The sequence below is a fragment of the Sapajus apella genome, unplaced genomic scaffold (genome assembly GCF_009761245.1).
Source record: "Sapajus apella isolate SASKATOON/1434 unplaced genomic scaffold, GSC_monkey_1.0 scaffold7, whole genome shotgun sequence".
Lineage (NCBI taxonomy): Eukaryota > Metazoa > Chordata > Mammalia > Primates > Cebidae > Sapajus > Sapajus apella.
Window position 1 is genome coordinate 23,266,320 of NW_022436947.1, and position 22,602 is coordinate 23,288,921.

At 37.5% G+C, this 22,602-nt stretch overlaps 1 protein-coding gene across 8 annotated transcripts in view; it reads left to right on the top strand.

The window, feature by feature from the left end:
- CTTNBP2 (cortactin binding protein 2) overlaps positions 1-22,602 on the top strand; it is a 168,982-nt gene that overhangs the window by 89,005 nt on the left and 57,375 nt on the right. For 7 of the 8 annotated variants that reach the window (XR_004268312.1, XR_004268313.1, XM_032276193.1 and 4 more), the window contains 4 exons: positions 6,906-7,109; positions 8,528-8,627; positions 10,555-10,705; positions 13,037-13,291. Coding sequence is in view for 6 of the 8 variants with exons in the window: in XM_032276193.1 (XP_032132084.1) it covers positions 6,906-7,109; positions 8,528-8,627; positions 10,555-10,705; positions 13,037-13,291 (710 nt within the window). In the remaining 2 variants the exon portion in view is untranslated. Of the gene's footprint in view, positions 1-4,929; positions 4,970-6,905; positions 7,110-8,527; positions 8,628-10,554; positions 10,706-13,036; positions 13,292-22,602 lie in introns of all 8 variants that reach the window. The other variant, XM_032276192.1, reaches the window with a different exon arrangement.

Consider the following 22,602-nt stretch of genomic DNA (forward strand, 5'->3'; position numbering starts at 1 on the left):
TTTTTTTTTTTTTTTTTTTTTTTTTTTTTTTTTTTGGTATTTTTTAAAGGCTCCAGGGTATGGTGATTCATCTTGCTATATAAATTGTGGTTTTGCTATGCTAAGTGCTTTCTTCTTTTAAAATAACCTTGAAAATTGTGGCTTAAAGCACATGGAGACCATTAATTTAGAGAGACTAAAATATTTACATGGGAGAAAATGGTATTCCTTCTTATTAAATATTTATCTCACAAGACCTCAGTATTAATGGGTCATCATCAGACAGTATGTGTTCAGTTATGTTCCTTCTGAGATGACATTTTTAAAGGTTTTTCAAGTAATTATTAACACTACATTGGATTATCACATTTACTAGATTTGTTCTGTAATTGGTATATTTTAAGTTCTAAATATCAGTTTGGTGTTTAGGGTTTTTTTTTTTAACCTTCAGAAATGGAGTGTGAATATTTATACATCTCTGTTCTAAGTTTAGTTTATTTCAAAAGCCATGTACCCTATTTAGTGGTGCTGTCTCCAACACTTGGGCACAGATGGTTAACATAGCATGTAGTCTGTGTTAGAGAAGGTTTCCATTGCAGGTGTGCCTTATGAAGTCACTGAACCTGGGACTCTTGAACAAAGAAGAGGTGGATTTTCCCCTTTTGTTCTACAGTGCTAGAAAAAGCATTGCATCTTTTTATTGATATGACTGGATTAGTACTTTACTAAGCAAATGTGGCTCTAAAGTAATGTTACCAAAAACATGTAATTGTAGATGGCAGAGACTGGATTCCAACACATATCTGACTAACTGAAAGGTCCATGCTGTTTCCAATTTGCAATTTTACCCCTCAAAATATGGATGACAATGTTCTGTTGAAGCTTTGGAGAAGTCTCTCCTACTATGAGATCTTAGTGGTTAGTGGAGGTTGTTGGTTCTAATGGGAGGGAACTTTTACAATTACAGGAAGGTTTGAATAGTTGTTATATTTAACACTTTGAGGGGAGAGAGAGAAAAACAAGTAGCGTCATATTTGCTAATTATCAGGTGATGAGAACAATATACCAGGATTTATTTGTCCATTTGTAAACTATCAACTTGACTTTAAGGTCTTTGAGAGGCTTTATCCATATTTTGAGGGACAAAGTAGGGAATTGGAAGCAGCATGTACTTTGAAGTTAGATCTGTGTTGAAATCTAGCCTCTGCCATTTACAGTAGTGCATTTTTGGTGACTTCTTATGCTACTCATATGGGGGAGGGTGGCTGTTAGGAGGATCAGATCCTATAACCTGTCAGAGAGCATAGTGTTGAGCTTAGAACAGCACGAGTAATCAAGAAATAGAGGTGACATTACTGCTTCAGTGATATTGTTGCTTACAGTATTTTTGAGAATTTGCTTTGGGATTGACTTTGGTATTATTTTGAGATGTCTTTACAGGCATTCAGCATTCTATATTTTTGATACAAAATGATATTACTGAGCTGAACAGCTCTTCTCGTGGCCTAAAATAATTTTGGCTGTTTCTCACAAATTAAATCCACCCACAGAAGACAAATTTTGCTACTCAGGAAAATAGAGAATGTACTATAAGATCTTTGGGCAGTCACAAAACACAAGTTCCAGAAATGTGTGGAGCAGCGACAGTGCCATTGCTGTAAATGCATAGACTGTAAAGTAGAAAATGCTTCCTAGGATATAGAAGTTTTGTCACTTAAAGAAAAAAACGCAGAGCCATCTTTACTTTGAGACCTTGAGCCTTTGCCGCTTGTTGCCTTGGTCATTACTGTGGTCCAGGGTTTAGCTACACATGCCCTTTTGTTTCAGCAGAGAAACTTTAAAACCAGGACCTATGACTGAGGGACATTTTGTCAGCAGGATTGAAAAGTTAATGAATTAAAATCTGTTAACTTTTAAAGACAGATATTTACTAATCTATTATCTATTCACCAGGATGTCCTGCCCTAGGATACAGTGAAATTTTGGATAAAAGAGCTATAACTCCTCTGAAAAATGCCTTTCACTTATGTCTGGAGAACAAAAGACAATATAGAACAGAGACCAAAGAAATAGCAGCCACTGAAGATGCGGAAAACGATTCCTTGTTTCTTTGTTTCTTTTCTTTTTTTTTAGACAGAGTCTCACTCTGTTACCTAGGCTGGAGTGCAGTGGCATGATCTTGGCTCACTGCAACCTCCACCTCCTGGGTTCCAGCGATTCTCCTGCCTGAACCTCCTGAGTAGCTGGGACTACAGGTGTGCCACCACACCTGGCTGGTTTTTGTATTTTTAGTAGAGATGGGGTTTCACTATATTGGCCAGGCTGGTCTTGAACTCCTGACCTTGTGATCTGCCCGCTTCAGCCTCCCAAAGTGCTGTGATTACAGACATGAGCCACTGTGCCCGGCCAGATTCCTTATTTTCCACTCTCTGATATTTGCAATTTTGCCAAAGTATATTATTTATTCCTCTCAGAACTGCAGAATTACCTTTGGTAGAATAACAGGTTTCTATGTCTTTGATTATAAGATGTGGCTTGTTATGGGAGAATAGAGACAATCGAGGCCTTTAGTCATTCAGCAAGTGTTTACTGAGCACCTAGACTGGGAAATGGAAGTGTTATTACACTTGCACAATGGGGGTGTATAACTTTACAACTCAACTATAAATGTAGGTCAGCTGAACTTTCCAAATAAGATATAGGATTTCAACTCTGTTTTGCATTTAGACTGCCCCTATTTTCGCCACCGTGCCCATTGCAACTAAGAAGCACAAGAGCTGCCTCCACCCTACTTACTAACCTGTCTGTGCCTGGGTGAGCTTGTGCCTTTCCAGGTCATGACACCTTTGAAAGGTATTAACCCTCCAAACAGCCACTGATTCCAGTGTGGTTGCCAAAAGCAAAGCACAGGGACAAAGCACATCTGTCAAATACCTGTCAGGTGTCTCTTCCAATTTCAGTGATCAAACAAGCACTGAACTAACTATAGTAAGGCAGGATTAGTGCATTCCTGCCCCTTTATAAGTATTACCCTAGAGAGCTAATTCCCTCTGAGCCATTAGCTTTTTCATTTAAAAACAAAAGCATTGCTGACTCCAGTGCTCATACCTATAATCCAAGCACATTGAGAGGCCGAGGCAGGAAGATCACTTGTACCCAGGAGTTCAAGACCAGCCAGGGCAACATGGCGAAAACCCAACTTTATAAAAAATACAAAAATTAGCTGTGCGTAGTGGTGTGCACCTGTGGTCCCAGCTGCTCTGGAGGCTGAAATGGGAGGATCACTTGAGCTCAGGAAGTCAAGGCTGCAGTGAGCCATAATCATGCCACTGTATACCAGCCTGAGTGACATAGTGAGACCATGTCTCAAAAAAATAAATAAGTAGTGAATCAAAATTATAATATTTCCAGACAAAAAAAGATTTAAACTCGCCTGATGAATTTTCAAACTACCTCTCCGTCCTTGGACAGCTACTGGCCCATGATCTTTCCAACTCCAGAATCCTGTGTTTCTATGTCACCTTCTATCTATAACAATTATGACTAAGTTAAAGCCCCAAGGAAAATTGGAATGACAGAAGTTACCATTTTAATGAATCGTAGCATAAATTACCCAAACTCTATTTGGCAACCTTTATAGCCAAATGTCAAAATTTTAAATAACATTCCTAATTCTAAATGAACTAGAATTTCTTGTTCCTCCTGAACTTGCCAAATAAACACATTTCGAATGTTAGATGAACGGAAGCCTAAACCAGAAATCACTCCAGGCAACTGAGTTTCCATACCCTTGGACATTTTTTTTTCTGTTTTTTTTTCTTATTTGATATATTTGATTTAATTTGGTTTATACTTTTCCCTATTGACACATATCTTTTAAAAATTATTCTTCATATGTGATTGGCTTAAAGGCTACATCAGAAAACAAGAATGATCTGGGCTATGACATTAACCTTCTCCACCCTCTGAAGCTGATGCCAGAAGCTGTTCTCACGCCTCCCCTCTGCCATTGCATGATCAGTTGTTCCCTTCTTCCTGGCATGTTGTGCAGGATGCTCCCCTTACTAATGTTTGCATTTGACACTGCTAAGCTGAATGACCTTTTGCTAACATCGTTAGAGTAGCTGTATGAATACCAGTCTGTTCTGTCTTAACCATTATTTAACCACTTAACTAAGCATTACCATTTTTATCATTGTTGGGAATTTCAGATGAATAATATAGTCTCATAGTGAAGTCTTATTTTTTCCATATTTAGGCAGGATTAATTAAAATAAGCTTGTCTGTGCTAGAGAACATTGGAAACGTTAGTGAAGATGTAAAATATATTTATAGTTTTAAATTACTTGGTATTTTTAAAGGATTTTTCCTTTGTAAAGATTTTTAAAATATATTGCAGACCTCTAAGAAAATAAGGCAACTGACATATCTTCTGAAGTTCTGTATAATAAGACCCTTGTGTGGTCTAAATATTGAAAAAAAAAAAAAAAAAGAAAAAAAAATTATCTTTCAGATAACTAATTAAAAATAGAGCTTCCCAGGAAATTACAGCTGCAATTGAATATTTACATGTAAAGCAGTTGAAAAATATATTTAAACTGTCTCCTCCCCTTAAAATCCTAGATTTATGGTGAAAAAAGGAAAATGTTAACAAAACCCAAAAGAATAGCAAACCATTTACATATGTTGGTATTCATAAAGGAATATCAATAACAAAGACCCCTTGGATGAGATCTAAAGAGAGAGAGAATGAAAGAGAGGCTGAGTATGAGCCCCATTCCCTCCCGTTCCACAGAGGACGTAGTGTGATGCCTTCATATTGCCTGTATTTGCTTTGCAGTCAAGGTTTTATACCTTTGTGTTTATAATTTCTCTGTTTATCATCCATTTCTAATAAGTACTGATTTAATTTTTGTGGGCCTGTTTTTTGTTTGTTTGTTTGTTTTTAAGAAAATACAAAAGGTAAAATGTACCAGAGAGGAGCCTTCTTGTAAGTATGAAGTAAAAATATTACTTTTGTAAGAAGAGCTAATGAGTATCAGTAGGAAAGTATCATAAAGTTTAGATACTGAATTTTATGAGCATTTTAATTTTGTATGTCACTACAAGTAGGATTAAAAATAATAAATTATTCATAGACCCAAATAATTGATTATGAAGATATAACGTCCAGCTTTTTATAAGCAATGTAGCTTCATTTGTATAATTGGCTTTGTTTTGCATTTTTAATAAAGAATTTTTAAAATATTGAGAAATTCCTTTGATATGTGCCCTTTTAATATTTATTAAGATAATTTAAGGTCAGTAATTTAGGATTTAATCCTAATTGAGTATTACATGTATATTAATATGACACCCATATGCTTAGACTATTATGCTGATACCAGTGTACGGAGAATGTAAAAAATACATCTGTTGTATCTTACTAAAGCGTTGTTAGCATGTATCATAATCGGATGGCCATTCTGCATTGTATTCCCCTGCTAAGAATGGACATACAGGTAAATATGGCAAGGTCTTATCTCATGATAGCACACATTTGCAAAAGGATGGAAACTCAAAAGCCCGCGTAACCATTGTTATGAACAGAAGGTTCAATGTGGTTTTAATTATCTGTTACAGGTGGTAGTGGATAGTTATAGCATTTTAAAAGTCCAAATGGTATAGTTTCTTAATATAAAATTTTATTGCAGCTAGTAAAAAATAATCTTTGTTTTATGCACAATGAAATGCATTGTGCACATAGAAATTCAGGGTCTAGTCATTGTGAAGTGCTGTTTAGAATAAAGCCCTCCATCTGTGATCACTTTGGTCAGGACCAAAAAGTCCTAATTGGTCTGTGAAAGTGTGCCTTTAGGGATGAATATATGTACATATGCACAATTATGTTACAGGTATTAGAACCCTACAAGAAAAAAGGAACATTTCTTATTTTGAATATTCACTGTATTTAAGTCTTAAATACACAGATACCTGTATATCACATTGAATGAACATTTTTACTTTACTGTTTTTACAGCCTTTTGATCAAGGAAGAATTCAGAAAATTTTTCATGCTATATGCAGCCGACTTCACACACTTAACAGATTCTCTTCTAAAGCTGCTAAATACTGATGAGAAGTATCTAACTATATAACTCATTATTTTTGTTAAAATTATATAGTTGAGTGTCCTGTTTTGTTGGCTGATTAAAAGTTTGTTAGGCATTTTGTAAATGTGGCCAGATGATGCAGGCTTCACAATTGTATATTGAATATTTGTGCTGGTGAATTCTAGATCCAGTTATATATGTTATGTTTTATTAGCTCTTAATACTGAATAGCAATTGGCTTCCATTATTTCTATTCCCAAATAAGGGAATTCAAGGAATATAAATAAACTCTTTGGTCCATCTTAACAGTTTACATAAAATTTGTAGTTAAACAACTTTGAAACCTTGTTGAGAAAGAAAAATCTGTTGCTGACAATGATTTCTCTTATACCTAAAAATATCAGTTCACTTTTCCAGATTAATATTGAACTAGAGGAAACCTTTACATTGTAAAACCTTTACATTTTAAAATTCAAAAATTGTTTTTAAATCTTGAAGAGGAATTTGAACAAAAGTTCAATTAAAAAAAAATGAGACAGCCATATGAGTTTTTCTAAAACCAATCACCACTTTAACACTTATCTGTGCAAGACTCATGACTAAAAATAATTTTTCACCATGTATGTTGATTTAATTAGCAGCAGATAGAAGATCTGAAATAACAGTCCAGATTCATGCTAAGTAAATATTAACAGATTGATAATGTTAGACACCACATAATCCTCTAGGGACACATGTTCATATGTTTGTGTGTGTGTAATTCAGAAAGGAATAGGTAATATCTGTCTCTTGTCCTTACTCCTACTCTCTAATGAGGGTCACTTTAACCTACAGGCTGGTCACCCTCCCTAACCCCTTTGCTAATGAGTGGTGGTCCTGCCCCCCTGGCTGGCAGGCCCACCCTTCTTCAGCAAGCTGCTGCCCAGGGAAATGTCACTTTATTATCAATGCTGCTTAATGAAGAAGGACTGGACATTAATTACTCCTGTGAAGATGGCCATTCTGCCTTGTATTCTGCTGCTAAGAATGGACATACAGGTAAATACAGCAAGATCTTATCTCATCATAACACACTCTTGCAAAAGGATGGAAAGTCAAAAGCCCACGTATCCATTGTTATGTGCAGAAGGTTCAATTTAGTTTTATTTTTCTTTTACAGGCGGTAATGGATAGGTTTTTTGGTTTTTTGTTTTTTTTTTTTAACATGAGATTTAAAGTTTTTATAAACATTTTAAAAATCCAAATTGTACAGTTCCTTAATATAAAATTTTATACCACAGCTAGTAAAAAGTAATCTTTGTTTTATGCATGATGATATGTATTGTGCATATAGAAATTCAGGGTCTACTCATTGCGAAGCACAATTTAGAATAAAGCCCTCCATCTGTGATTACTTTGGTCAGGACAGAACAGTCCTAACTGGTCTGTTAGAAATACCTGATGTGTGAGAAAGTCTAAGTATCAGAACTTTAGGGCTGTATGCTACAGTGAGGGAAAGTTTTCCTAGTTAGGAAAGGTCATTGGCCTGAAATTGTTCCATGGTTGGAACAATTTATAGTTATTTGAATGTCTTAAAAGAACCAAGAAGTTGTGTAACTATAAATGGTATATCGATGAAGACTGCGAATTATTCTTGTTCTTTAAAATGCAAATCCTGTAGTCAAATCTACCAAAACATATGGTAGTGCAGAAAAAGAGATGATTTGACCGCAAATGCAAAGTCAGATGGCATTGCATATGTGAGCCCATATGATTGTCGATTAATTCAGATAAATGGAGGATTCTAGTGAGATAAGAGAGCCCATTATTTTAAAAATATTCTAGAATTATTTATTTCATAAACACTATGGAGATTTTCTTTAATATAGAAGTAAATCTAGTAACTAACATGAGGAATGTGACATCTAGGTGATATTTATTTCTGAGTTAGGTGACTTTCTATTGGGCTCTCCTTTAACCTCATTCATGGAGTGAAGTATAGGATGACCACCATCCAAAAGCAGTTTAAAGATTAAACATCACGAAGTAAGAATTTATTTAAATACAAAGAATGGTATTTCAATTTGGTAAATGAATTTGGTTCTCCATCCAGGAACATTGTTTTCTGGGATAGGCTGGTGGAAAAATCTGGTAAAGCATTTTCTGGCACATGACGTTCCTTTTACTCAGCAGCAACTCTTCCCAAAATGCACATGCACATGGGCACACACGCACATACATACACACACCCCCTATATCTTGGCCGGTGAGTCTGGGGTATTATACTCTTTGGGAAAAGAGGCTGCTTTTCCTGTAAAGTAGTCTGCAGAGTCTTATGTCTGCCATGATGGAATTGTGAGATGAACTGTGCAGGGGAGAGGCCCTTTGGGTTTAGAATCTATCTATAGCTTGTATAGAATTTGGCACATCATAACTCCAAATGGGGAATTTACATGGCTTTCTATTAAAATCCTTAGACTGTGTGAGATTGCTGCTGAGTGCAGAAGCCCAAGTCAATGCTGCTGATAAAAATGGCTTCACACCCTTGTGTGCTGCAGCTGCTCAGGGACATTTCGAGTAAGTTGCTCTTAATTCTTTTTTCCACAGTATGAAAGGAGCCTGTTTTTATAATTTGCACATGTATTTTAGTTCTGGCTGAATGTGTAAACTAGTGTTTAAAATCACTGGCAAATAAATTCACTAAATATGTTTGAGGATTTAAATGCAAACCAAGATTCTAAATTTGCTCTTAATAATAGCTATGTTTGAGGGAAGTGAAGAAGAGAGCTGTGCTGCGTCCCAACTGAATGGGATTGAACTTTCTTTGGAAGATAATCTATGGCATATCAACACATATGTCATGAGATAAAGGACTGTTGAGAAGTTTGTTGTTCACTATTTTACACTATTCCAACCCCTCAAAAGATTTTTTACTTATGATGTCACTAAAGTAGAACATAGAATTATATTGGTTGTAATAATCTGAACTTCCTAGTGGTAATGTATTCTAATTATTCATCTTGTTTTACCATTAAAACAAAATTGAAGCATGAATATTACATGCTGAAAGTAGTTTGAGCATTAAGCCAAAGAGACCGTATTAATTAAAATAATACGTAGCTTTAGCAGTGATTTCTTTAATAGCTTACTAAGTCAGTCAGTTATAGGCATGACTTTTTAACATTAAGTTGCTTTCTCTGCCTGTGCTGAAATGGCAGGTTGTGGGAAATGCAAGTTGCTTTCAGCTTTTGAATCTAAGTGTCCCGATAGAAATGTTCTTTAACAAATTTCAAAATTATTGAAATACAGGTTTTTAAGGTTGACCTCCATGTTATTAATCATAAATATAAAATTTTTAAAATTCAAAATGAACTATTTATGTATAGCATTATTTACTTTTCTGCATATCTAACACATATCTCATTACCCTGAGTTTGTCAAAGAACCCTAGACCCTGATTTTGCTGTTACTCTTTGGACATATCCTGACTCCTTCAAAATGAATTTCTCCTCCTAGGCTGTGCTTTTTACCTTTACTTTCACTAGGCAACCTACAGGGCCACTTTCTTGGAGAGTATAGCAGTCACAGGAATGGAAGCATGGATAACTCTGCAAAAAGGAAGAACCCTGGAGAAATCTGGGGATTGGTTAATTTAAATGTATCTGATACACACATATATTGACATGTCACCTAATTTTTTAAAAAATATATAAATCAGATACTACAAGGGAAAACTAGGAAAAACGTTCATTGGAGTGAAAAAAAGAGGAAGTGGATTGCTTCTTACTTTGATTATGATTTAGCCCTCTTTTCTAAGTTTATTTTCAACTAATTTTACAACTTAAACTCTGCATGTTTAGCTACTAACTGCATGTCACAAATTCTTGACTTTGCCTCATTTCTTTTCTCCTTGATTCTCAGGGCAGTGAGTTCCTGCTTAGCTATCTTTTTCCTCATCATCTAGACTGCCTTCAGGAGACAGGACAACCTCTGCTATCTTTTCTCCCCAAGGCAACCCTTTTCTCAGCCTTTCTGCTGCCTTTTATAGAGAAGGCACATGGTGCCCTGCTGTCTATGCTATTTATAATTATTTTCTCAAGTGAAAATCTCAGAATGACTCAGCAGCCTTTTTTCAATGTTCAAACTATTTTGAACCAAAATAATATATACTTATCAAATACAGTTAAACTGTTCATCCCAGCAAGTTAAACAAATTCTAAGGACTCCACTTTTACAAGTTGGTTATAAGGAAATGTCATAAAGCAGGTATTAGCACTTTTCAAATTTTCATGGGAGAAATTAAATTTTATGATTAGAATATATTTTCTAGCCTTGTGAAAAAACAGTACTGATGTAATAAAATCCATAATAGTTGGTATATAAATAGAAACAATTGATGTATATAAAGATGCCCCATTGCCTTCTTTTCTATATTTAATGTCTTGGTTAGGTGCTGCTTCAAAGGTCAAACCCAGGTTTTGTGTAATTCTAATCTTGTGTTTAGGTGTGTAGAATTATTAATTGCATATGATGCTAATATTAATCATGCTGCTGATGGAGGACAGACCCCTCTATACCTGGCCTGTAAAAATGGAAATAAAGAATGTATTAAACTCTTGTTGGAAGCTGGAACCGATCGAAGTGTAAAAACCACAGTGAGTACCAGTCGGGTTTTTTTTTTTTTTTCAGTGTATGTCATTTGCACTATATCTGTAAACTCTACAACTAGAAAAACACATTAAAATAAAGGTTGCTTTATTTTGTTTTGCTTGTAGGATTTGGAAAGTATCTGACCCTTGTTTGAGTCTCTTGCCTATTAATTAAATGCCTTGTTAGTTAGCCTAACCAGTCCTTTAACCTCTGAGCTTCAGATTCATCTGTCAAACAGGAAAAAGAATACCTATGCTTTGATTACTTTTAGGACTAGGGCAGACAAGATGTACCTTTTTATTCATTCAACAAATAATAGTCTCAGATCTTGGGTTTTCTTAAGTAAAAGAGAACCAGTAGTTAATAACATAAGCAGAGCTGTAATAAGCTAGATATAAACATTTTCATTGACTCTTGTTGCTAGAACTTTTAACTCTTCCTATTTTTTGAAAATCTGAGGAAACAGGTTTTATATTTTCATGTTATATATGTTACTTGGGAAATCTGTGGTCTTAACATATATTCAGGATAAATTTCTATAGTGAAAAATAAGTAAATTTTATATCTCCAGGCTAAATGAAAAATACGTAGTACAGCATAAAAATTAGTCACACCTTAAATTAGGGAACAAAGAAATCCATTCGCTCCAGCTAGCTGCTTATCAGCTGAACAAAACCTTTAGAAATATAGATGCTCAAAACAGTGTAATTGGGAAAATTAATTATGTCTTGTGCCTTATAATAAGAAAGTTTCAAAAGAGAATGGAAGGTAGAAATCTTTTTTTTTTTTTTTTTTTTTTTTTTTTCAGAAATGGTTGCATGGCCTTTGTAATGTAAATTGGGAAAGGTCAAAAGCACTTAAACACTCTTTGGTAGTAGACTACTTGTGTAGTATACTGTTATACTACCCAAGTAAAGGTATCTACAATCCAGCGAAGAACACGCCTGAATGGAGCTGATTGAAGCGCCATAGTCTCATCTTAGCCAAGTGGACTTTATTTGCTTGATTGGAGCACCACTGTCTTATCTTAGCCAAGTGGATTATATTGGTATGAGATACCAACCCAGAGAAAAAGCCACATCATAAAGGGACAGCTTTTGCAAATGATCAGATGACTTAGCCTAAATTTAGATTGTTTTTATTGTATATTTCTCTCTGTCTTCCACTCTGTTATTTTTTTAAAGTGTGCTGTAGCTTACTGAAATATACTTAGTATAGCAATGTGAAAGACTACATGAAAAAAGTATGTCAAGGGGAAATTAAAGGTAGAAAAATAAAGCCAAAATACGAATCCCTTAAATAAGGCCTGGCTCTTTTACGAAAAAATTTTTAAAACCTAATGAAGATGGGTGCCTGAGTAGAAGGCAGACCCATCTCTATATAAAGATGGAAGACTATAGATAGAACCTAGATATTTCCAAGAATAATGCTGGTCAAACTTTAGTGTAACAGAATCTCCTGGAGGGCTTAAGTCAGATTGGTAGACCCTATCCCTAGAGTTTCTGCTTCAGTAGATTTGAGATGAGGCTTAAAAATTCACATTTCTTTCAAGTTCCCAGGTAATACTGATGCTGCTGGTCTGAAGACCACAGCTGAGAACCATTGCCCTAAAAAGGACTTGTATTAATACCGCTACTCTAGCAGCCAGCTAAGTGGGTACTAAGGCTCCAAAGTAATATATTCTAGAAAACAGACCCAACAATTTTAGTCAAAACATTTTCTTAGCTTGTAATGATCAGTATCCCTCTGCAGTCACAAAACACTCAATAGGGGCCCATAAACATACACTGAAATTATTTGGCTTTGTTTCTCCTTCGTGTCTACCTTTTCCCTATTATCTAGGGTCTTTTCTTCTGGAGTGGTTCACATAAAATTTTAAGATTACAGAGTTAGGTCAGTGCCTTGTAAGTAAAACTGGCTTGTAATTATATTCTTTCAGTACTCTACTAATAATGTTATTCTTGCATATACATTTTTTAAATCCCTTTAAGCTAAAATTCATTCTCCTTCATAGTATTAAATTGAGATTTTGATTGACCATACATAATGCCTTAGTTCTGCCCTGGACAGTACCGGCTCACCCCAAATGTTTAACTGGTAGGTGGAAGTGATTACAAAATAGCAAACATGAGTCATAACAGTTGGAAATACTATTAACTTAGAGAGGTCAGAGGACTTTACCCAGCTCATCAGTGGTGATGTTCAGGATTGGAATGTCTGCTTTTCCCAGCTCAGTGGTCCATGCCCAAGAACATTTAGAAGTGAACTTTCAGTAACATTATCCTTGACATTAATGTTGTTATCAACCCCTTTCCCCATGGTCATTTTATTTTCAGGATGGCTGGACACCAGTTCACGCAGCTGTGGACACTGGTAATGTGGACAGCCTCAAGCTTCTTATGTACCACAGAGTACCAGCTCATGGAAACTCTTTCAGTGAGGAGAAGTCCGAGTCAGGTGTCTTTGACTTGGATGGAGGAGAAGAGAGTCCTGAAGGCAAATCCAAGCCTATTGTTACTGCAGACTTCATTAACCACGCCAACAGAGAAGGCTGGACTGCTGCCCACATTGCTGCTTCCAAAGGTTTTAAGGTGTGTCTGGTAGCAGCTGGCCTCATCATGCAGCTGTAATTTGATGAGCAGCAAACTTGTCTCCTATAGATTAGGTGTACTTAAGTTGAATAATTGGAGACTGAGTAATATACTTGCAGATGTTATTTACCAATACAAATCGACATTATTCCTATGCAGCAGTTACTTATGGTCAAGGGTATAAGAGACTTTCATAAAAATAACTTATTTGTAGTTTGTTAATAAATATGAGGGTAATTTCAAACATTTTATCTTGTTTACGATAGGAGCAAATCATTGGTGTTGATTGAGTCCATTGGGTTTCTTACTTCAGTACCAACGCCACCGCTGCTAGAGGCAGGGCCAGGATTCACACTCGTGCTGCAGCGCTCATTCTCTTGCCCTGTACCCTCAGCTGCCAAACTTATACCTACGTGTGCTGTCTTACTGATATCTAAGAGGGAGCTCTAGATGTTCAGATAGCGTATAGAAAGATTCTGAGTATTAAAGAAATAGTGTAACATAGTAGTCAGTTCTCACATTCTGATGTCAATCACTTTAGCATTAATATGTGTTAGCAATAATATAATAGGAAGTTCCTGACAGCAAGGCACTGTGTGCGCTAACATTTGCAAGGGTCATTTCTGCCATTAGGTAGCTCCTAGTTCAATGGCAAGTGTGCAGGATACACAACAAATGTAGGATAAGAAAAGCACAAAAAAATGAGCACAAGGAAAATAGAAATGCAGTTGGAACAGTATAAAAATGCAGCAATTATGGGGGAAAAAAAGAGAACACACATATTTCAAAGGGCAGAGCTCCAGGAATGTTAGGCTCAGGCATGGCTCATTCTGAGGATGTGGAAATTATTTTGAGCTTTGCAAGGAGAGCTAAATTCACCATCACCACTGAGAAAGGAGAGTGGTTCAGGTGAAAGGAGCAGTAAAAACAAACACATGGAAGTAGACAGGTGGATAACAGGTCCCTGTTAATCATGGTGAGTAGTGAGAAGTGAGACCTGACTGGGAGTTTCACAGCAGGGCCTGGGGCCTTCAATGACATATCAAGGCATTTGGTGCTAATTTACTAGTCAAAGTGAAACCATTGCAAGGTTTTGTACAAAGGAACAAAATAATCAAATCAGTAGTTTAAATAGATTCATTTAGCAACAACATTGAGAAGATTTGGGCTTATGAAGAAATTGGTATCAGGAAGAGATACTACATGAAAGACAATTAGAAGAGTGGAAATAATGAGAAACATTAGAAATGCCCAAGGAATGAACATGAATTAGATGTGGGAAATGGGGGAGCTTAATAAAAAGATAATAGTGACATTCCCAGAAAGAACAAAGAAAAGACATCGTTTTGATCAAGAAGACTGAATGCGGTTTTGGACGTGCTGAATGTAAGTGCTACGACTTGTTCATCCAGTTGGATATAGCTAAGGATGTATATTTAGATCTCCTGGTTGGATAACTTCCTGTTATTGTGATCTTAGCAGAAGATACTCATTTTGGACTTCGGTTTTCCCAAAATGAGAAAAGGGCATAATTCAATTCAATCTGGAGGTATTGTTTGTTAGTAGTAGTTTTGTTTTTCCCACTTTACCCTTTGACAAAAAAGAAACAAAAATTCTGGGAACTTGATTTGTATGTATGATTTGAATGGAATGCAATAATATTTGACATAAAAGTTTTTAGGAAACAGGAAGGAAGATGGGAAATGTGAATGGTTTAAACTTGAATATGCACAGTTAATTGAGGACTGTGAATCTCTTTTGCTGTTGTAGAGGTGCATGGAAAGGGTAGTTTGCCACCTGCTTCCACCCCTTTAAAAGAAAATCTCTGAATGTAATATGAGATGTTAAAGATAGGACTGTGTTATGCCTGCACTCAGCTTAGAGGCAAAAAAAAGAAAAAACCTGAACCCCCTTTTTCTAGGATGTCCAGCTACTGAACCTCTCAGGCTAGGCAGAGAGGAATCCACTCCCCAGGGTGAGTTACCCTTCAGTGTAGGGCGATTGTGATGCTGCTTCGCTTCTTAATTATGAACTGTTTATTAGTTCTGGTGTTTTTGTGATCAAAGATGGCATTGTCATTGATTTCCGCACCTCTGGCCTTTTGTCCAAGGGAAATGTGACCTTTTTCTCCCATAGACTATGACTCTACTGTATTCTTTTACTTTAAGAAGCACAAAATGAATTTTGGAGAAGGAAAGAGATTTTTTCAAAGTGGGCATGACTGACAACATTCACACATGGCTAGACTATTAATATCTTTTAAGCTCCAGAGTAGATATTTAATCTTCTAGTCTAACCTCTTCATTTTATGATTAAGACATTTAAACCCCAGAGGGTTTAGTAGATAAAAGTTGGGAATGAAGCCCAAATTGCCTGAATTCATTAGTCTTTTCACTATACCATACTTCCTTCTCTCCTAGTCAAAGATATTGCAAAATATATTTATATTATTTACCTAATATTTATATTCTGGCTAAGATCATTCTTCAGAAAGATAATCCATTTATAACTAAGTTATTAAGGCCAAATTTCTGGAAAAAAAAATACAGCTCCGAGTTAGTCATTGTATTGGTAAAAAGCTTCTACATTGACCACAAGTAGAGCTTAAAAATCGATTTTTTTCTCTACTCCAGCATACATTTGTCTAGTCTACACAGGGTAGTGGTGTCATTGCAACCCAAGAAGGTGACTTAAGTTTTCACATGGTTTTCAGTAGAGAATTGTGGAATTTCAGAGCTTGGAGGGACAGAACGTAGCTCAGTGGTCCCCAACCTTTTTGTCAGAAGGGACGGGTTTCGTGGAAGGCACTTTTTCCATGGATTGGGCTGGGGTGGGGTGGGAATGGTTTCAGGATGAAACTGTTCTACCTCATAAGGAGCACGCAACCTAGACCCCTTACATGTGTGGTTACAATGGGATTCACTCCTGTGAGAGCCTAATGCCACCTCTGATCTGACAGGAGGCGGAGCTCGGGCGGGAATGCTTTGCCCCTCCCCTTACCTCCTGCTGTGCGGCGTGGTTTCTAACAGGCCACAGAATGATACTGGTCTGTGACCCAGGGTTTGGGGACTCCTGACATAGTTCATCTAGTCAATTTCCCTTGTGTTATAGATAAAGAAACTAAGTATTTATTTACAACAAATGGGAAATGGGTAATTAATTCCTCAAGCTCAATTCACTGAAGATCAAATTCCCAAATCTGTGCTTTTTCCATGTTAGCCCTTGGTCTTTTTTCCTAATGGTTAAGAAATTTGTGCAGATCACCATTAAGTGTCATTGGAAAACCTCTCTCTGCAGCTGGCCTGACTATCCAGAGAGGCTGCTGAACTAAGGATAAGCCTTTGTTTCCATCACTTCATGTGAATAGATAGATGAGTTTCTTAATGAAACTTCCTGTTCTATCATGAAACCATTGGCATGTTAGTTTCCTGCAACAGAATCAAATTAAGAAGATTGTCTGGACTTGAGCATCTCTCTTGTTGAAGCTCATATACCCAGAGATTGTTTTCACTGGAGGGACTGCATGAATTTTTGACTACAGGAGGACGTTATACTTTTTGCTTACATGTTGCTGAAGCCAGTGGCTTCCTGTCACTTGCTCAGCCTCCCTGGGTGTTTTAAGAAGTTGATGATTTAGTGCAAACTTTTTCCTCCCTGGACTTCCAGACTTCCAGAACATTGCCCTTTTCTCGCCTCCCCTCCAACTTTGCTGACCAGGCTATTTGTTTTTCTGCGTGTGTGTGTGTGTGTGTGTGTGTGTGTGTGTGTATGGTAGGCAGCTTTATTCTCAGCTGCCTACCATTTTCTAAGAGCTTATCCACTCTTCTCAGCTTTATGACTCCTGCAGTAACTAGTCCCAAACCTGTATCTCCATATCTGCCTTTTTACTTATCCTCCAGACATTTATCTCATTGTTAGCTGTTAGCCATAGAAGAGTCAGATGTTTGCACTCACACTGTAGTAGCCACCTCGGTCCTTCAAGAGGTCTACGTGAGGTATGTGCAAAGTTCCTCATAATTTGGATTCCTTCTTCCTAGGTACTGGATGCAACAAGAACAAGATAATAGGAGTCACTAATGTTATTCATTGTCGCATGGAATTGGACAACTAGTTTAGAAAATAAAAAATTAGATAAGGTTGCCTGTAAAGGCACAGAGTTATTGGAACTAGATTTTAATCATGACAAATAGAAATCTGGTATTTGAACTGTGTTGTAATGCTTTTGATTATCTTTATTTCCTTTTTTCTTTTAATTTTTAGAAAAATTATTTTGGAAAATGCCTTTTTATACTCATTCCCTATAACGTTCAGTGAAGAGTACTGAATCCTTTCTTCTTTGGGCAGCAGTGACTGGCAGAACCCTAAAGGGAATGTCAACTTGGCCGACCAGAGTCATGTTCTACCTCTTCCAACACGTGGGCCTTCCAGTGTTTCCCACCAACAGCTTTCATGGACCTGGGTTTTGAGCCTTTTTCTTATCTCACTCTGAACTTTCTCACTTGATCTTGTTGATCCCCAGGATATAATCTATAAGTATTCTAAAATCTCATCTCTAGCCGTACTTAAGCATTTTCTGAGTCTGTTTAGGCAGGTCCTTTTCAGGAAGAAGAGGGTTACCCTCTCCTTGATAACAAACTTTCCAGTTTGCTCAGCACAGCCCTATTTATACCTGTCATCCCAGCATAATTATTAACAGTGCCTCCTTTTACTCCTTAACGTTTTCCAATTTAAACAATTATAGGGTAACCCTGTTGGGGACCACATTCACTTTTGCTTCCACCCCTTTGAGCACATTTTTGGGCCCAGATGTTTATGCTTCCAGCACATTCTTGGGCCCAGATGCTTATGCTTCCAGCACATTCTTGGGCCCAGATGCTTATGCTTCTTAGCCAATCTGCTACAATTCTTGTTTCTCCCCCTTAATCCACCTGACATTTGTTTACTTGCTCCATCTTCCTAACTTAAAGAACTCAAATGATCAACACAACTCTAGATTTACTCTTTCACGAATAAATTTTGAATACCTTGCCCCCTCCACAGGCTTATGGGCACTGCCCTGAGGGAGCCCTCATTATCTGCTGTCTGGTCACATTCAGGGTACTGCCACAGTCCCATCATGTTCGGTCTCTCCACTTCCCCTTACATTGCGGTGAGAGGGGCCATTCTAACAGGTGAATACGGTGACATAATGACCTGCTTCATGTCTTCCCAAGCCTCATTTCCAGGGCAGGGATGCCTATCACGACAGTCAAGTCTCCTCCTGATCTGGCCTTGGTCTGTTCCCCTCGGCACTCTTCTGTCTCCTTCCCTAGTGCATGCTAGGCTTTGACCACTTGTGACTGGCTAATGTGCAAACATCCTGTGCTCTCTCCCCGCCCTGCCTTTGTATCGGCTACTCCCATTACCTCAAATGGTCTCTTCTCCTGTGCTGCCTCTCTGCCTGGAAAACATTTCAGCTTAAATCTTGGCTTCTTGGAGTTAGGTGTTCCCAGGATACCTCTCCACATTTTGCTTAGAGAGCATGTACTTTATTGTAATTGTTTGCATGCCTCTCTCCCTCTCCTCCACCTCTGAATAATTACTTTTTAATCCTTACATATACTGTGTCCAGCAGAGTCTGTGGCCCAAAAGTGCTAAATGTTTGCTGAATCAGTAAGAGAATAGACTAGTTCATTTTTCTTAACTGGTCTTCTTCCTGTCACTTTCTTTCCAATGTAATTTTCCAGTACAACAACTGGTTTTCAGAAAAGAGCTGAACATGGCACTTTCCTTCCCAAGCACATCCCCATGCCCACAGAAAAGCATGCAAACTCCATAACGCTCAGTCCTTCACAGCTGACAGCAGCCAGCTTCATCTCTGCCGTGCACACCTAAGTCTACCTTCTTGCTCATGTCATCATTTTCCACATTAACAGCTTCCGTCTCCCCAGCCCTGTAAAGCAGCAGGTACACCCCAAGGTTGTTCTCAGCACTTGAGCTGGGTTATAAATGTATAAATGCAAACTGTTTTCACTTTCTTTTCCTTTGCTCAATCTCAAACTCTTGGTTCCCTGCTCTGACTTTGATTTTTATCTCTAGTTCTCTGAACTTTAGGTTTCTGCTGAATTTCACAGGTGCTGGTACCTTGCTTCTCAGCTCTGTTTAAAGGAGCCTGGCAGTCCCATCACCCCCCAGCCTCTCCTCTTTCCTTGGTTTATAATAATGGATCCCTCTGTTTCAGTGGGACCCATGGGTACCCAGCATAAAGATGCCATTCTCCAGTCCCCATTGCAGGGAACTGTGGCCAGATTCTTGAGTTCTGGCAAGCGGAATGTGAGTGCACATGAAAGCTGAGTCCTAAGCTACTACTTTAAAAAGTCTCTGTAATAGCAGATGTCTCTATATCCTAATTGATAGAAATTTAGCTTAAACTCATCCATCTAGATCCCTCTCCTCTTATAACTTGGATAGGATATCCTGCCCAGTTTAGGGCCTTTGGAAATCTATTTCCAGAAGCAGGAACTGGTATCACAGCATTTGTCCTCTTCACACAATCCCATCCAACAAGGAGAATGTGTAGATGCTTTTCTGCCTCTTTACCTCCTCCTGCTCGTCCATAAAGTAAAACTGTACTCGTGCTTCACCAGCCTCTCTTCTGAGTGTATCAGGACACTTGGCATTCCTCCCTGAGACATGGAACTGCTCTATCTTATTCAGGACCCTCAGCTTTCATAATAGCCCCTGGCCCAAAGGGGCTTTGTGCCTTACCTATAAAGTTGTGAGGGCTAAATGAACATTGAATACTTGCAAAGTGTGGAATGTGCCTAGAACTTAGTATGCACTCAAGCCATTGTTGTAGCTGTTGTTAAATGTCAGTGGGGCCAAAGTTTTCACTGTCTTTGAGTTCCCCATGCAGCCAGCATAGCACTGCAGAATTTATACTTGTGGTAGTGTTTGACTATGCAGTACTCTCATGAGGACTGACCTCCATGCTTCCTTAAATGTTCTGGCCCACTGACCTATCTGAATGTAATAAAAATTAGAAATAACCTACTTTGAAGGTCAGAAATAAAAGACGATCAGTTCAGGAGCCCTGAAAACTTATGTTGCACCTTTTATCATGTCTGTTTGTAACTTCAAATTAACATTTAAATTGTCTTGAGATTAGTGACATTTGTTGATGTGTTATAAGTACCTCACCAGTTAATTGGAGATTTGGACTGTTTTCTAGTTGATGATGCTGTTGATTATAATAATAATGATAGCTGCTAATATTGGGAGTTTAGCATAGGCCAAGAGTGTAAGAACTTTGTGTGCACCTTTCATTTAAGTTACATTAGATTATAGATATTTGAAATACAGATAGGGAAATGGAAGCAGGAAAATGTTAAATGATTCAGCAACAGTGGTAGATAAAGTCATTTTGATTGGCAGGATTAGAATCCAGGTCTGCTGTGGCTCTTACCTACATTTACTGCAAGTTCTAACTTGCAAAATAAACGTGATTTTCATCTCTTATCTTGAGGACTCATGAAGTTTAGTTCTCAGATTGCTTTCTATTTAGGTTTCTAATTAGAGTTCATTTCTAAATCAACACTATCTTATTTACTTACTGATTTTGTCCAAATTAGTAATAACAAATTGATATGAATTGACATTTATCTGTCTTTGTTTTCTGTTAATTTCTTAGCTTAGTGATTTCTTAAATCTGAACTGTAGACCTATGAAACCCAACTTCTAGACTTTTCTTTAAGATTTATTTTTTTTAATGGCCACATAATAATTGTACAGACTGCCAGATTTAAATGACAAGTTTTAGAGAGATCCCTTCAACCTGAACAGGGGCAGGCAGTGAGAAACAAATGCCCTAGTTGTTTCCCTTTGCAAGCAAGCAGATTTTCTTTACTTAGGAAACCAAGACCCAGTTTCCCATTCTTCCATCATCCAAGAAAGTTCTCTCTGTCAGGTTTACCCTCAGAGAAGCACTGGCTTCCTGTTAAAATTCCACTGAATTGGTGGTTTCTGCTTCCTCCTTATTTTTCTTTCTGGCCATTAGGGACTCCCTGTACTTTCTTGTGAACTCATTATTGCATTTAAAAGTATGTTTGAGAGGCAACATGAAGCAATTGGAACTCATGTATACTCCTTGTGGAAGTACATATTGGTGTGACCACTTTTGAAAGCCCTTTGCAGTATGGACTAATGTAGATCATATGCATGCCCTGTGCACCGCAATCCAGCTCTACTGTGTATCCAACATGTTCCCACCACAGGAAATGTACTAGAATGCTTATAGCAGAACAACAATGTCTGTCAATAAGAGAATGGATAAGTAAATTGTGGTTTACCACAATGGAATATAATGGAATCCCACATAGTAATCATTTTTTAATGAAGATGAATTCTGACTACTTGCAACACATGGATGAATCTTAGAGACATGTTGAGTGAAAGAAGCCAAATATAAAAGTGCACCTACATACAGTATGATTCCATTTATATAGAGTTCACAAATAGGCCAAACCAATCTCTAATATTAGAAATCAGATAGTAGTTGCCTCTGGCGGGGGGCGGGGGGGAGAGGAGTTAATTGTTGAAATGGAGTACAAAAGGGGCTTCCAAAGTGCTCCTTTCACAAATGTGTTTGCTTTGTGATAATGCTTCAAGTTATACACTTCTGCCTTTTTTTATTAGTTTTTTTTTTTTTTTTGGAGACGGAGTCTTGTTCTGTCACCCAAGCTGGAATGCAGTGGCATGATCTTGGCTCAGTGCAACCTCTGCCTCTTGGGTTCAAGCGATTCTCCTGCCTCAGCCTCTGGAGTAGCTGGGACTACAGGCACCCACCACCATGTCTGGCTAATTTTTATATTTTTAGTAGGATGGGGTTTCACCATGGTGGCCAGGTCAGGCTGGTCTCAAACTCCTAACCTCAAGTGATCCACCTGCCTTGGCCTCCCAAAGTGCCAGGATTACAGGCATGAGCCACTGCATCCAGCTGGATATTGTATTTTTTAAAAAAATATTTTATATTAGGAAAAAAGCATATTTTAAAAGTGGTTAAAAGGGTATGTTACAGAAAGATTAGAAAAGGCTATTCAAGATGACTTGATTTAATATGTTCTTAGAACTGCAGGACAGCCCCATGCCTCTGAGTCGGTGTGTTTACATGTGCGTGTGCATGCGTGTGTGTGTGTGTGTGTGTGTGTGTGTGTGTGTGTGTGTTTAGGGGAATGATGGGCAGGGCATTGCTTGTTTTGGTTATTAGTTCCTTGTCATGCTTTCTGATCTATTTATTTTTCTGCGTAGCCTTGTGGGAAATCAGTAAACAAATC